Source organism: Dipodomys merriami, unplaced genomic scaffold (genome assembly GCF_024711535.1).
Source record: "Dipodomys merriami isolate MVZ:Mamm:240054 unplaced genomic scaffold, mDipMer1.0.p SCAF_48, whole genome shotgun sequence".
Lineage (NCBI taxonomy): Eukaryota > Metazoa > Chordata > Mammalia > Rodentia > Heteromyidae > Dipodomys > Dipodomys merriami.
In genome coordinates, this window is record NW_027206046.1 from 2,380,063 (window position 1) to 2,394,176 (window position 14,114).

Genomic DNA, 14,114 nt, shown 5'->3' on the forward strand with positions numbered 1-14,114 from the left:
AGGTGTGCTGTTAACTCTAGAAGTGGGTTGTGAGGGGCATCCTGCTTGCAGGAGTTCACTCCCCCTTCCCAACATGCAAGTCTGGGTATAGGATGGACAGCCACAGCAGGGAGTCCTGGCAGAAAGGAGTTATGGGAGGCTCGGGATGGGGAAGCTGGGCTCTGACTCTCGCTGTCCCCAATCTGCCTCCAGCATCCTTTATTCTGACTTCATGTGGAAGGACTTTGCCCCTAAAGATTTTTATGAACACATGAACAGAAACAATCTGAATGAACTTAACGCACTATCAAATGCTCAACATGGCCTCCTCAGACCAGCTCCCCCACTTACAAGTTCTTGTAGAGCAGCTGGAGGAGCCCGTGACTAATCAGAACAAGAAGGGAGGGAGGAGTCCTTGTGTAGCCACCTGAGAGCTTGTGAGTAGGGATGGAAACAGGGCCCCTAGCGATGGGCTTCCCAGGCTGATGATTGGCGGGGAGTTCTTAGTACTCCCCAGCTTGGCAAAGTGTCTTTTGATAAGATGTTCTCTTCCAGGAATTGTCTGCTCTCAGTTTGAAAGCACTCAGCCATAGCCATGGGTGAGAAAAACCCTGCCTTCTCATCAAAGTTCAGTCTCAACTCAAATGCTACAACTTCCTCCATTACATCCTCATGGCAGTTGAGTCACACCAGAACTTCTAGAGTTCACTCTAATCCTCATGTACCTATTTCCATTCCCAGATTTTTGTCAACATAATGCAGTTACCCCTGAACCTATGCTAAAGAAGCCCCCAGTGATGTCCGTGGTGATAACAGGTGGAAATCGGGAGTCATCATTGGACTGCACCAAGTGTGTGGATGGAACCTGGTTATTTTCATTTGTAGAAAGGCCACAATAGGTTTTGATGTCTACAGACACCCTATGCAACCAGTGTCCACTTGAGAACTCAGGAAGAACATCTTGTCTTATGTGTGGGGGTAGATTCCATTGTGGACCCTGAATTAGCCTTCCTGCCTTAGGCAACTTGGAAGAAGATCTAGTGTTAGATCTTGCTTCCCTCCTCCCTGGGCAAATACCTATTTTACTTTTTGTCATGATTTACTATGTATTGTTTTAATGGTATGAAAATGTCCGTGTTTACATGATGTTGTACAATTCTTGAATACAAAAGAATGTGGTCTTTTCTACCTCCAATCTGATATCCTGAGCACATGGGGCCTGAGTGGGAGGAAGCAGAGTGTGCTGGAACTGGGGAAAGATTCTGCTGGATTTACAAGGAACTGGTGACTAGAGGGAGCCACAAGGAATGCAGGCAGTGGAGGATGCAGCCTGTGCCGAGATAGGACCCTTGATGCTGAGACACAAAAGCTCTGTGTTATATCACAACAGGTGTCTTTGGAAACTGGTCCCACTTGAATCTCAAGCCCCCACCTCTTACTAGGGATAACTTCCCCTTTCCAGCTAGTCAGGTAAATGTGTTGATGTTTGAAGCTCTCTGCCAACAATGAGCCAGTCTGCACTGTGCAAATATAGAACATATAAATTTTAAAAGCTAGAGTTAAATATTTGGTGCTGTTTTATGCTCTTAAGATGTTCCTTGTGTTGGGGTTTTCATGAAGATTTTCTAAGTCTCCATGAGGGTTGTCATGGACTGTAAGTTATCAAGATGACACAATAAGAGTTCCATACCTGGGTTTGGAGAATGGTCTGGAAATGAGCTTGCTGCACATATTAGTTTACTTGGCTAGGCATTTTTCTCCGTAAGAAGTTATTGTGCCGGGGGGGGGGGGCTGAGAGGGTGGCTCACTGGTAGAATGCTTGCCTTGCATGCATGAGGCCCTGGGTTTGATTCCCAAGCACCACATAAATAAAAGGAAAAAAGCCAGAAGTGGCGCTGTACTCAAGTAGTAGTGCGCTAGCCTTGAGCTGAAGAGCTGAGGGACAGCAACCAAGCCCAGAGTTCTGGCCCCAGGACCGGACCCCCCCCCAAAAAGTCATTGTGGCTGCCTTTTCGTGTTCATTATATCAAAAGCTTCAACCTCTAATATGTAAAAATCTGAGGGAATATCTAACTGTCTTTGGAAAAGGGTGTCGTTTGGGGTAGCAAAACATTTTCTTCTGACCATGTTGGCATTGTTCTACCCAAATAGATCAATGCGTCTCTCTATACCAGGTTAGGAACAGTTCTGAGTCTCCCTGTCTTGAAGCACAGGTTCTGTGAATCCTTGAATTTCATCTGCTCTCTATCCCAGGGCAGTGGATTCTGAGAGGAGGCCGGGGCCCTGTAGTGTGGCAGAGGTGCATGTGCAGAGGGAACATGGCTGGTTGGCATGCTGCAGTGGGAAATCCAGAAACTCTGGCAATCACCAGTTCAGTGAAGAGGACTGAGGGTTTAGGAAGGGACTGAGTGAAGAGTGTGCATGTAGGTGGTGTGTGTACAGAATGGTGGTGCTTGAAATTAAAAGCTGGCCACTGTCCCTGAGTTCTTTCACTTAAGGCTAGCACTCTAGCACTTTGAGCTACAGCTGGAGATAATAATTTGATAGCATTTCCTGACCTGGCTGGCTTTGAACCCTGATCCTCAGATCTCAGCCTGCTGACTAGCAAAGAATACAGGCCTGAGCCAGAGACACTGATACATACCATTTTTGTGTGTAGACTATTGGTGGTAAAGAAGACTCATTTACTCAAGAAATAAAAAACAACTAACAAGGGAGATTGTTGCTGAAAATCTACATGTCTGACAGAAGACTTGGGTAACATTGTGACAGGAAAAGCTAAATTCCAGAATTGGGATTGTTTTCCGTATTCACTATATACATCATTTATATATAATGTATAATAAAATATAAGTATATATGTATGTATATATTGTATAATATACTATATGATAATACATATGTTTGAATTTTTTGGGGGTCCGGTCATGGGGTCTGAACTCTGGGCCTGGGCATTGTCCCTCAGCTCTTGAGCTCAAGGCTAGCGCTCTACCACTTGAGCCACAGCGCCACTTCCAGCTTTTTTCTTTTTGCTTGTGTTGTGCTGAGGAATCGAACCCAGGGCCTCGAGCATGCAAGGCAAGCGCTCTACCACTGAGCCACCTTCCCAGCCCCACTATTTGAATGTATTTTAAAGGAGGACTAGCATGTGATATTATGGGTCACAAATATATTGTTTCACAAAGCACCAATATAAGGGGCTGGAGGTGGTTCAGTGGTAGAGCGCTTGCGTTTCATGCATGAGGCCCTGGGTACGATTACTCAGCACCATATAAGCAAAAAGAAAAAAGCCAGTAGGGGTGCTGTTGCTGAAGTGGTAGAATGGTAGCCTTGTGCTGAAGAGCTGAGGGAAAGCACCCAGGCCCAGAGTTTAGGCCCCACATCCAGAACCAAAGAAACAAAAAACAAAAAAAAATGAATATGAAACACATTATTGGGGAAATTAGTGATATATCTGTCTTAAGTCAACATAGTTCAATTCACCAAATGCTTTTGCAGAAAGGGATCCTGTGCTGGACACTGGTAGCTCACCCCTGTAATACTAGCTACTCAAGAGGCTGAGTTCTGAGGATTGCAGCTGAAAGTCAGCCCGGGCGGAAACATCCGTAAAACTCTGATCTCCCAATAAGCGACCAGAAAACTGGAAGTGGTACTGTGCCTCAAGGTGGTAGAGCCCTAGCTTTGAGCTGAAAAGCTGAGGACAGGCCCAGGCCCAGATTTCAAGCCTCAGGAACAATCCCTTAAACCCCCCAAAATATGGGAGGGCACGTAATGAGCTGTTCATATGTAGCTCAGGTCTGTGATCCTAATTAATCAGAAAACTTGGTTCTGAGTTTCAGAGGTTCTACCCTCAGGGCACTAAGTTTTGAGAGAAGAGCTGGGCCCTCCAGGGGCACAAAGAGACATGTGCAGTGGAGGATGGCTTGTGCCTGTGCTTGGATGGGAAATCCAGAAACTGAACCACCATTGCCACAGTCGAGGAAAAATGAGGCTGAAGAGGAGCAATATCCATGCTGGGTAGGAAAGTTCCACGAATCTCTCATCTCCAACTGACTACAAAAAGCTCCAAGTGGAGCTATGTCTCAGAGGGTAGAGCAATAGCTTTGAGGAAAAATGCTAAGGGAGAAGGCAAAGGGTCCAAGATCACAAATGCGCGCGCATGCGTGCGCACACAAACACACACACACACACACACACACACACACACACACACACACACACACACACACACACACACACACACACACACACTAACCAGAGTAACTATTGTATCTTAAATTCCTATGCAGAGATTGGACAACAGCTCAGCAATGTGTGAAATTCCTTCTTCCCTTTTGTGCTGAGGGAGGAGGACAGATCATGGGACACAGAAGCAAAGACTACAGAGGCAAATAACTATATAAACGATTACCTTGTAAAAAGCAAAGGAGCAGATTTCTACCTTAAATACTATATTCCTTAAAGCTATAGTAAAACAAGTCCTAGTCATCAAAATAAGACAATGCAGCACCTCTTCCTTTCTCTGCTTGCCTCCATGAAATATTGCAAGTATAAAAAATAATTTTCTCGCTTACAAAAATGGACACATATACAATGGATGATTATAAGTGTAATGTATGTTTTGCAATACTTGTTAGTTTTTCTCATTTCTAAGTATTTGCATTAGTTCCACATGACCCAAGAGAGGGGTTCCAAGGACAAACAGATTAGGCTACAGAAAGTAAACAATGGCCTAGGATGTAGATGTCAAAACTATGTGTCAGAAGGATGTGGTAGTGACAGAAGGCCCTCAGAAACAAAATGATTTGAGCCAGATGAGAGGAATAGTGACAGATAGGCCATGAATGTGACCTAGCAGTGACTCCTGGAAGCTGAGAACAAGCCAGAACCTAGGGCAAGCACATTAGGATTGGACAAACAAGGTGTGCTGTTCATTGTGTCTACATGTACACATTGCAATATTGGCTGGATGGGAATATTTCTTGTGTGAGGAAGCGGCAGAGGTCATTGGCCCTGACAGGTGACCCTGCCTCCTTCACAATGGAATAGAACATGGAACCCTGATAGCAGGCCACGGTAACTCACAGTTGGCTCAAGCCAGCTCACTTGGCCTGTGCCTCAGGAACCAGAAACATGTTCTCGTGCTGTATTCACAGGTCTCGAGACTCTGGTCTCAGCCAAGAGCAGTATGGGTGCCTCAGTCAAAGCTGTAGACACTGGATCAGTGGCAAGCCACGAACCAACCATCTCAGAGATTTGTCCAAAAAGAAACCTAGGAAATCACAAGGCAACTCAGGCAAGGTATACTCATGATAGAAAACCCACTTAACCCCAACCCAGCCCACAGTAGAACCTTCTTAGGTGATTTGTCAATACTGGGATAATGCTTTCTGCATAGTTTTCAATCCACTCGATCACAATTAGTCCTTTGTAAGTGTTCTCATTTCCATGATTTTTTTCTGATTCTTTTTCCCACCTTAGTGTGCCAATGAGTCAGCCCTGATCCTGAATGTGCCATGCAGTATATGGAGCCCGGAGGCAGGCCTGCTGGACATGCTGGTGATGAACCTGGTCCCTGCCTACCAGAAAGGCGATCTCTTCTATGTTGGAAACTTCCTCCACAATTATAGACAGTGGGGGACAATGCAGCAAGTGCTGGATATTGTGTTTAAAAAGTGAGTGTTCCCCCTTGCTTTGCATCTGGGTCTCTTCAGCCCCTCATTGCTGAGTTGTGGAGTACTGGGCACCCCTCTGAACCTGTTGATTTCATGGGGGTCTTCTCACAGGAGCTTGGCATGAGACAAAGAAGTGCACCCCCTGCCTACTTTCTTAGTAGTGGTCTGCCCAGGACATTTCCTAGAAAAGCTACTGGAACCTCAGAAGCTTGCTTACTGAGGGGCTAGGATTACAGGCATGTGAGAGTGGCACCCAACTTCTGCCCTCACCTAGGTGAGGTTCTAGGAAATCACATTTCCCATGAGTAAATAAGGTTTCATTAGCAATTGGATGTCTGTGAATAATGTAGACCCAGGAAAGGCTGGGGTGTGGGGAAGGCGGGTGAACTGGAGGCTGAATCACTTCAGAGACCTCAGGAAGGGATTATGTTAGCTTTATATATTTATAACCCCTGAAGCTTTGATGTTTTTCAGTTTGTGCCAGTCCTACAACTGAACTCAGGGCCTGAGTGTTGTTTCTTTGGTGCTCAGAGCTACCACTATAGCATTTGAACCATAGGTGCAATTCTGGCCTTTTAAAAATTAGTGTCCTTAGACTTTTACTGACTAATCTCTATTCAGACTGTGCACGTGAGATATCATGTTCCTGATTAGCTAGAATTTGAGGTATTAGCCACTGGCACATTTTCCTTGGATCAAATGCGTATACCTCTCATAAAAAAATTTTTTTACTGAACTGTATAGACATATCTCACTTGTTTATGTGTCAGATTCCATTCCCATCTGGGCATGAGCCCATCCCATATGTGTCCTGTGTGGGCAGAAAAGGAGAAGCTGAGAGGTGACTTCCTCCTGTCCTCCCATAGGTACAGGTTCCCGGGCCGTAACTCCGAGGAAGATGAACAAATAAAGAAGTAAGTGGACTGTGGCACAAAGAAAAGGCCCCTTCCTTCAAAATGGTATCTTTGAGGCTTCTGATTCAAAGTGCAGATTTCTCATTTGCACACCACTTGGGCTTTCCACTAGGGGCAGAGGCTTGGGATTGGAGTGGTGGCAGAGGACACAGCTGTGTTTTGGTTGTGGACTCTCAGGGATGACAGGGAGGGCTGTGTGTACAAAATCAGTTCCTTCTTGTTACCTATCCCAGTGAGAATATTGGAGAATTATCTTTCAGAAGCTTGTAGTCATGGCTGGTGAAGATCACTCTGCCTGCAGGAGTCTCCTCCTGCTTCCCAACTTGCAAGTGTGCATATAGCAGTCCTTGCAGAAAGGGGCTATTGGAGGCCCAGGATAGGGAGGGCAGGCACTCACTCTTCTTGTCACCAATCTGCCCACAGCACCCTTTGTTCCATCTTCACCATGTGGATGGACTGCTACCCTGCAGATTTCCGAGAGCCCCAGAACCGACACCCGGTGAAAGAACTTACCCACTATGCCATGCTCCACATGCCCTCCTCAGATCTGGTCCTCAATCTCCATGTTCATCTGGATGAGCTGGAGGAGACCGGGATGAATGAGACCAAGAAACAGAGGAAGAAGTCCCTGTGTGGTCACCTCAGAGCTTGTGAGTAGGGATGGCGCTTGGGCCTCTAGGGTTGAGCCTAATTGCCTGAGAGCCCTTATTACCCCCCAGGTTGTAAGAATGTCTTTTTATGATACTATCTGCCAGGCAGTGTTGGTTCTATTGGTGAAAGCACTTTCTTTCTTGGGAAAGACCTTACCTTCTCATCAGTGTTCAGTCCAAAGTAAACTTGTACAGCTTCCTCCATTAGAGCCTCATGGAAATTGAACTCCACGTGAACATCCTGAATCCACTGTCAAACTCCTTTACCTATTTCTCTTTCTCAGGCTTTGGCCGCCGTAGAGCAGCTTCTGCTGACCACCCAAGAGAGAAGCCGTCGGTGATGTCAGGGATGGTGATGGATGGAGATCTGGAGCCATCACTGGACTCCACAAAGCATGTGCATGTAGAGGGGTTGCATGCATTTGCAGTGAGGCCCCAACGGGTTGTGAGTCCTGTAGATAAGACTCTCGTTCCGAACCCCACATGTGACAGAGCTGAACTTGTAGGGACCCCAAAGCAAGAAGAAAGTAATAGTGATTGTCTTCCTCTGACTTTCACAGTCAGTCCAGATCAGCTCAAAAAGGGTCAAATCAGCACTCCCCCTGGTGTGCTGGAGGGAGTAGCACACGTGGGGCTGATGGAAAATGTCCCCAGTCTGTGCTCAGGTGAACCAATAACTGAGGTCCAAACCTTAGATGCAGCTCAGGAAAGTGAATCTGTCCTCACTGAACATCTGGACAAATCTGTCCTGCTGCAGCAGAACCAATCTCCAACTGAGAAATTAGAATCTTCCTCTCCAGCAATTGCAGGAGCAACTCCAATCATTCATGAGGAGGCAGATCCCTTGGAGGATTCTGAGGCAGAATTTATGTTTGAAGGCAACTTAGTAGCCGACCTAGACTTAGAGCTTCCTTCCCCTCTCCCTGGGGTTATCTCTCTTTTTCTTTTTGTCCTGATTGTTGTAAAATGTGCATTCTTTTTATTCTTCTAAATTTATTAAATATATATGTTTATGTTGTACAATTTATGGAGGCTAAATGCTGTGGTTTGTTTTCTTATACATTCTGATGTCCCAGACACATGAGTCCTGAGTAAAGGCAAAAGAGTGACCTGGAGCTGTCCAAGAGCACTTACTGGCTATGAAGGGAACAGTTCAGTGCACTATAAGGGGAGGGGCAAGGAACCCAACCCATGCTTGCATGGGGTGATCAGGCTAATACTAAAGTTCTAGGACATAGCAAACCAGATATCCTTGAAAATGTTCTGTATGTGGGACTTTCTTCCATTAGTGAATTCAAGTCTGTACGCACACCCATTTTACTCTGTGCAAATATGTAAGGACATTTCACCTCAAAATACCACCAAAATGTTTCTTTGAGGGAAAAGTATTTGACAGAATACATAGGAAATAGGTAACAGCCATCATCAGTAGAAGACAGAAGACTTAGCCAGAGGGACAAAGACATGCCAGGTGTCCTGTAGACAAATCTGAAAGACTTATCCAATGAGCCAGCAAAAGTCAGGAACTCATAACATGGTTGAAGTTACATGTTTAAGCATGGAACAAAAAGTGAGCAGGAGCTTAAGGCCGTGAGTTCAAATTCCACTACTGGCACAAAAGATGAAGACATGTAGACATGAAATGTGGGCCATGGTAGCTTTAAACCATGGAAACAGAAAAACATACAAATGGGAATATTACATATTTAAGCAAAAAGGCCAGACTTATAATCAACCATTGGTGAGTAGGTGTGGGCCTGTTTATGTTCTATGGGAGCATGTGGAATAATTTATGAAACACCAAATAGATTCCAAGTCGCCAAATGTGGATCAGGATGAGGTGGTACTATGTAGTGAGTTGTGGAAGAATAGGATATACATCTTAGATATCCATATACATTTTTCTAAATGGAGTTGTCAGGGATTTCTCAGTCTTCCTGTCTGTCTGTGTTTGTCTGTCTCTGTCTCTATTTCTCTCAATCTCTGTTTCTGTCTCTCTCTTGTGTCTGTCTCTTTTTCTGTATCTGTCTCTGTCTCTCTCTCTCTCTGTCTCACGCGCGCGCGCTTTTCTTCTCTCCGTTTGGTTGTGGAGCTGGAACTCATGTTGTGGACACTGTTTCTGAGCTTTTTTTGCACAAGGCTAATGCTCTTCCACTTACAGTCACAGCTCCCCTTCCATTTTTTGGTGCTTAATTGGAGAGAAGAGTCTCATGGACTTTCCTGCCTGATCTGGCTTTGAACCATGAACCTCGGATTTAGCCTCTTGACTAGCTAGCAGCAAAGGAGAGATCCACAGCATCCAGTCAGGAATCTTTTTTAAACCTGATTTTCTAAGAAATCACATAAATATTTCATAGCAAAGGTTTGAAGTCTGACTTCAATGTGACAAGAAAAGAATTTTGTCAGCCTGAGACAATTGAAGATCCTGGAGTATTGTTTGTTGTTTGAGTCTGGAACCCAGACATATACAAGTGACTGAAGTACTACACCATTAGCTTTACAATCTGAGTCTAGGGATTCAAGTTTATATAAAATGTTAGCTCTCCATCATGCATACCTCCGAGATATGGTACATGACTTCTGCATTTCTATTGGTGTTTCGAAAAAGATTCTATTTATATAATTGTTGTTTTGTAAATCTGGTGGTAGAGCTGCACACTTCTAATCAAGCAGAGCAACTGGGAAGACAGAAGTGAGGAACTTGAAATTGAATGCCAGCCGGAGGCCAAAACTCACCAATTGGTCTGAAAAATAATTGTAAACAAACACCCCAGGCAAAACCCAAGTCACAGAGTAATACCTGTATACTAAAACATTTTTGGGCAAAATGCTTATAGAACATTGATTATCAATATATAAATATATACTGTGTGTACATATACCATTGATTAAAATAGATTAATATATATTTGAGTGTGTGTGAGTGTGTGTGTATGTGTATTTACAAAGTGAACGTAAGGAAATTCAGCAAACTCAGTATGAAAAAGGCGCTGTGAGCTGGCCACCTGAGGTAGAGGCCTGTGATCTTTGTGACTTACGAATCTGGGTTCTGAGTTTCAGGAACTCTCAACCCCAAGGCCTTAGATTTTGAGACAAGGCCTCATCTCCTCTGAAGCAGCATGTGGAAGAATGACCGGGAAGAATGAGACCAAGAAACAGAGGAAGAAGTCCCTGTGTGGTCACCTCAGAGCTTGTGAGTAGGGATGGCTCCTGGGCTTCTAGGGATGGTCCTAATTGCCCGAGAACCCTTATTAACCCCAGGTTGTAAGAATGCCTTTGTATCATATTCTCTGCCAGGCAGTGTTTGTTCTATTGGTGAAAGCACTTGGGCTTATCCACTGTTGGGAAAGACCTTACCTTCTCATCAGTGTTCAGTCCAAAGTAAACTTGTACAGCTTCCTCCATTAGAGCCTCATGGAAATTGAACTCCACGTGCACATCCTGAATCCACTGTCAAACTCCTTTACCTATTTCTCTTTCTCAGGCTTTGGCCGCCATAGAGCAGCTTCTCCTGACCTCCTAAGAAAGAAGCCGTCGGTGATGTCAGGGATGGTGATGGATGGAGATCTGGAGCCATCACTGGACTCCACAAAGCATGTGCATGTAGAGGGGTTGCATGCATTTGCAGTGAGGCCCCAACGGGTTGTGAGTCCTGTGGATAAGACATTGGTTCTGAACCCCACATGTGACAGAGCTGAACCTGTAGGGACCCCAAAGAAAGAAGAAAGTAATAGTGATTGTCTTCTTCTGACTTTCACAGGCAGCCCAGATCAGCTCAAAAAGGGTCAAATCAGCACTCCCCCTGGTGTGCTGGAGGGAGTAGCACACGTGGGGCTGATGGAAAATGTCCCCAGTCTGTGCTCAGGGGAACCAATAACTGAGGTCCAAACCTTAGATGCAGCTCAGGAAAGTGAATCTGTCCTCACTGAACATCTGGACAAATCTGTCCTGCTGCAGCATAGCCAGTCTCCAACAGAGAAGTTAGAATCTGCCTCTCCGGCAATTGCAGGAGCAACTCCAATCATTCATGAGGAGGTAGATCCCTTGGAGGATTCTGAGGCAGAATTTATGTTTGAAGGCAACTTAGAAGCCGACCTAGACTTAGAGCTTCCCTCCCCTCTCCCTGGGGATATCTCTCTTTTTCTTTTGTCCTGATTGTTGTAAAATGTGCATTCTTTTTATTCTTCTAAATTTATTAAAATATGTTTGTGTATGTTGTACAATTTATGGATCCTAAATACTGTGGGTTTTTTTTTTTTTTTTGATCAAGTCGTGGGCCTGAACTCTGGGCCTGGGCACTGTCCCTCAGCTCTTCAGCTCAAGGCTAGCGCTCTACCACTTGAGCCACACAGTACCACTTCTGGCTTTTTTCTTTTTTGCTTATGTGGTGCTGAGGAATAGAACCCAGGGCCTCATGCATGCAAGGCAAGTGCTCTACCACTGAGCTACCTTCCCAGTCCCAATATTGTGGGTTTTTAAATGTACAATCTGGCCAGGCGCTGGTGGCTCTCGCCTGTAATCCTTGCTATACAGGAGGCTGAGATCTGAGGATCGCGGTTCACAGCCAGCCCAGGCAGGAGAGACGGTGAGACTCCTATCTCCAGTAAACCACCAGAAAACCAGAAGTGGCGCTGTAGCTCAAGTGGTAGAGCGCTCGCCTTGAGCTGAAGAGCTGAGGGACAGCGCCCAGGCCCAGAGTTCAAGCCCCACGACCCACAAAAAAAAAAAATAAAAAAAAATAAAATAAATGTACAATCTGATGTCCCAGACACCTGGGTCCTAAGTGGGGGCAAAACACAGTGACCTGGAGCTGTCCAAGAGCCCTTTCTGGCTATCCAGGGAACTACTCAAAACACTGTGGATGGCAAGGAACCCAGTCCATGTCTGCATGGGGTGATGGGGCCACTACTAAAATTCTAGGACATAGCAAACCAGATGTCCTTGCAAGTTGTTATGTCTATTGAGACAAATACCAGGCTAAATGTACTGAATGGATGACCTTCTTCCATTAGTGAATTCAAGTCTGTTTGCACACCCATTTTACTCTGTGCAAATATGTAAGAAAATTTCACCGCAAAATGACATGAAAAGCTATATTGGGGGAAAAGTAGTTGACAAAATACATCGGCATTAGGTATACTGAAAAGTAAAAGCCATTATCAGTGGAAGAAAGAACACTTACTCAGAGGGACTTACTCAGAGGACATGGCAGGTGTCCTGGCTCATGGCAATTATTCTATCTTCCAGACTGCCCTGTCCTTCCTCAGGAAGGAGGTTCAAATCAGCCCCCATAGACAAATGTGAAAGACTTATTCACTGAGCCAGCAAAAGTCAGGAACTTGTAGCATTGTTCAAGTTGTATGTTTAAGCACTGAACAAGAAATAAGCAAGAGCTCAAGGCCCTGAGTTCAAACTCCACTACTGGCACAAAAGATAAAGACATCTAATCCTGGAATGTATGCAATGGTAGCTTTAATCCAAGGGAAAAGAGATGTATAGAAATGGGAAAATTACATATTAGTTTAAGCAAAAAGGCCAGACTTACACATTAGGTGCAAATATGAAATAGAAAAAAGAAATGTAGTTTCCCCGCACACATCAACTCCTGGCCATCAATTTCATCAAATAGGCACAATGCTGGGTTTGAATGATTAATTGCTCTTAATACTAGAAACTCAAAATATCTCTAATTAACCCTCAAAAAGAAAGAACTGCTCAAGTGGCAGAGCACCAGCCAAGAGCAGAAACAACTGAAGTGAGAGCAGGAAATTCATGACCCACGACCTGCATAAGAAAACAGCAAAGAAGCCTGCAGACAACAGCTGCTATGCTAAGGCTGAGTCTTGTCTCTCTGGGGATCAGGACATGTAGTATTATTTTTCTATCTCCACCTACTTCAACCTGAACACTAAAATGAGTCACTAAAATGAGCCTCTTTTGAGACTGTGTGTAACTCTCTTTTGTGAAATACCCTATAATGTTAATCCCATGTATCTCAAGGACCAGTGATGTTTGGCTCAATGGGTAGATGCTAGCCTTGAGCAGAAAAGCTCAGCAATAATGCTAAGGCACTGCATTAAAGACCCAGTGCCGACATGCCAAAGAACCTATGCATTACACACATTTCTCAATGGCTTAATGAGTTTTCCATATGTTTCAAGGTAGGGTTTATTTCTTTTTAGTTAAATGAGATAATTCCTAGTCATATATTCCAAGTTTCATGGTTCCATTCTGCCTTTTTTTTCTTCAAAAATGCTCTGGAGATAAGGACCATTTCTAAAATATGTGTTAAAGCAAAGCAGATTTTTTTCTTCATGAATCAAAGCATTTTATGTGGGTGGTCCATGTGTGCATTATTGAAACCATATACAGCTATATTTGAAAAGATGATGCAGCTGACCATGGAGATGGTATGGAGATATGATTGGCTTAACTGTAGAATAACCCATTGGTGAGTGGGGGTGTGGCTGTTCATGTTCTATGGGAGCATGTGGAATGATTTATAGAACACCAAATAGATTCCAGCTAGCCAAATGCGGATCAGGATGATGTGGTACTCTGTAGTGAATTGTGAAAGAATAGGAAAAACATCTTCGATATCCAGATACATTTTCTGAATGGAGTTATGAGGGATTTCTCTGTCTGTCTGTCTGTCTGTTTGGTCGTGGAGCTTTAACTCATGTGGGCACTGTCTCTGAGCTCTTTTTTCCCAAGGCTAATACCCTCCTACTTTGAGTCACAGCTTCCCTTCCAATTTTCTGGTGCCCTGGGTCCTGTGTCACTAATAAAATAAAGTAGTGTCTAAGGCCTTCCAGAGGGCTTTGTGTTCCCAGGGCTGTGGGAGGAAGAGGGTGGGGCCTCTCCACCCCGCCCCTAACCCCGCCCCTACCCGCCCC

The 14,114-nt window shown here is 44.6% G+C and overlaps 1 protein-coding gene across 1 annotated transcript; it reads left to right on the forward strand.

The window, feature by feature from the left end:
* Positions 1-391: 391 nt before the first annotated feature.
* On the forward strand, positions 392-10,741 carry LOC138808841 (ral guanine nucleotide dissociation stimulator-like). Its single transcript, XM_069995038.1, has 7 exons — positions 392-829; positions 5,136-5,280; positions 5,461-5,654; positions 6,521-6,568; positions 6,992-7,218; positions 7,503-7,570; positions 10,703-10,741. Exons 1-7 carry the CDS (start codon positions 699-701, stop codon positions 10,739-10,741), a joined length of 852 nt encoding a protein of 283 aa, XP_069851139.1. The 5' UTR covers positions 392-698.
* The last annotated feature ends 3,373 nt before the right edge of the window (positions 10,742-14,114 follow it).

Excerpts from the sequence above, each read along its gene's own strand:
- LOC138808841 (XM_069995038.1), top strand. The coding sequence starts at position 699 with ATGTACCTATTTCCATTCCCAGATTTTTGTCAACATAATGCAGTTACC. Across the intron at positions 5,655-6,520 it reads CTGGATATTGTGTTTAAAAA|GTACAGGTTCCCGGGCCGTA; the intron begins GTGAGTGTTCCC and ends GTCCTCCCATAG. Across the intron at positions 6,569-6,991 it reads GAAGATGAACAAATAAAGAA|CACCCTTTGTTCCATCTTCA; the intron begins GTAAGTGGACTG and ends ATCTGCCCACAG.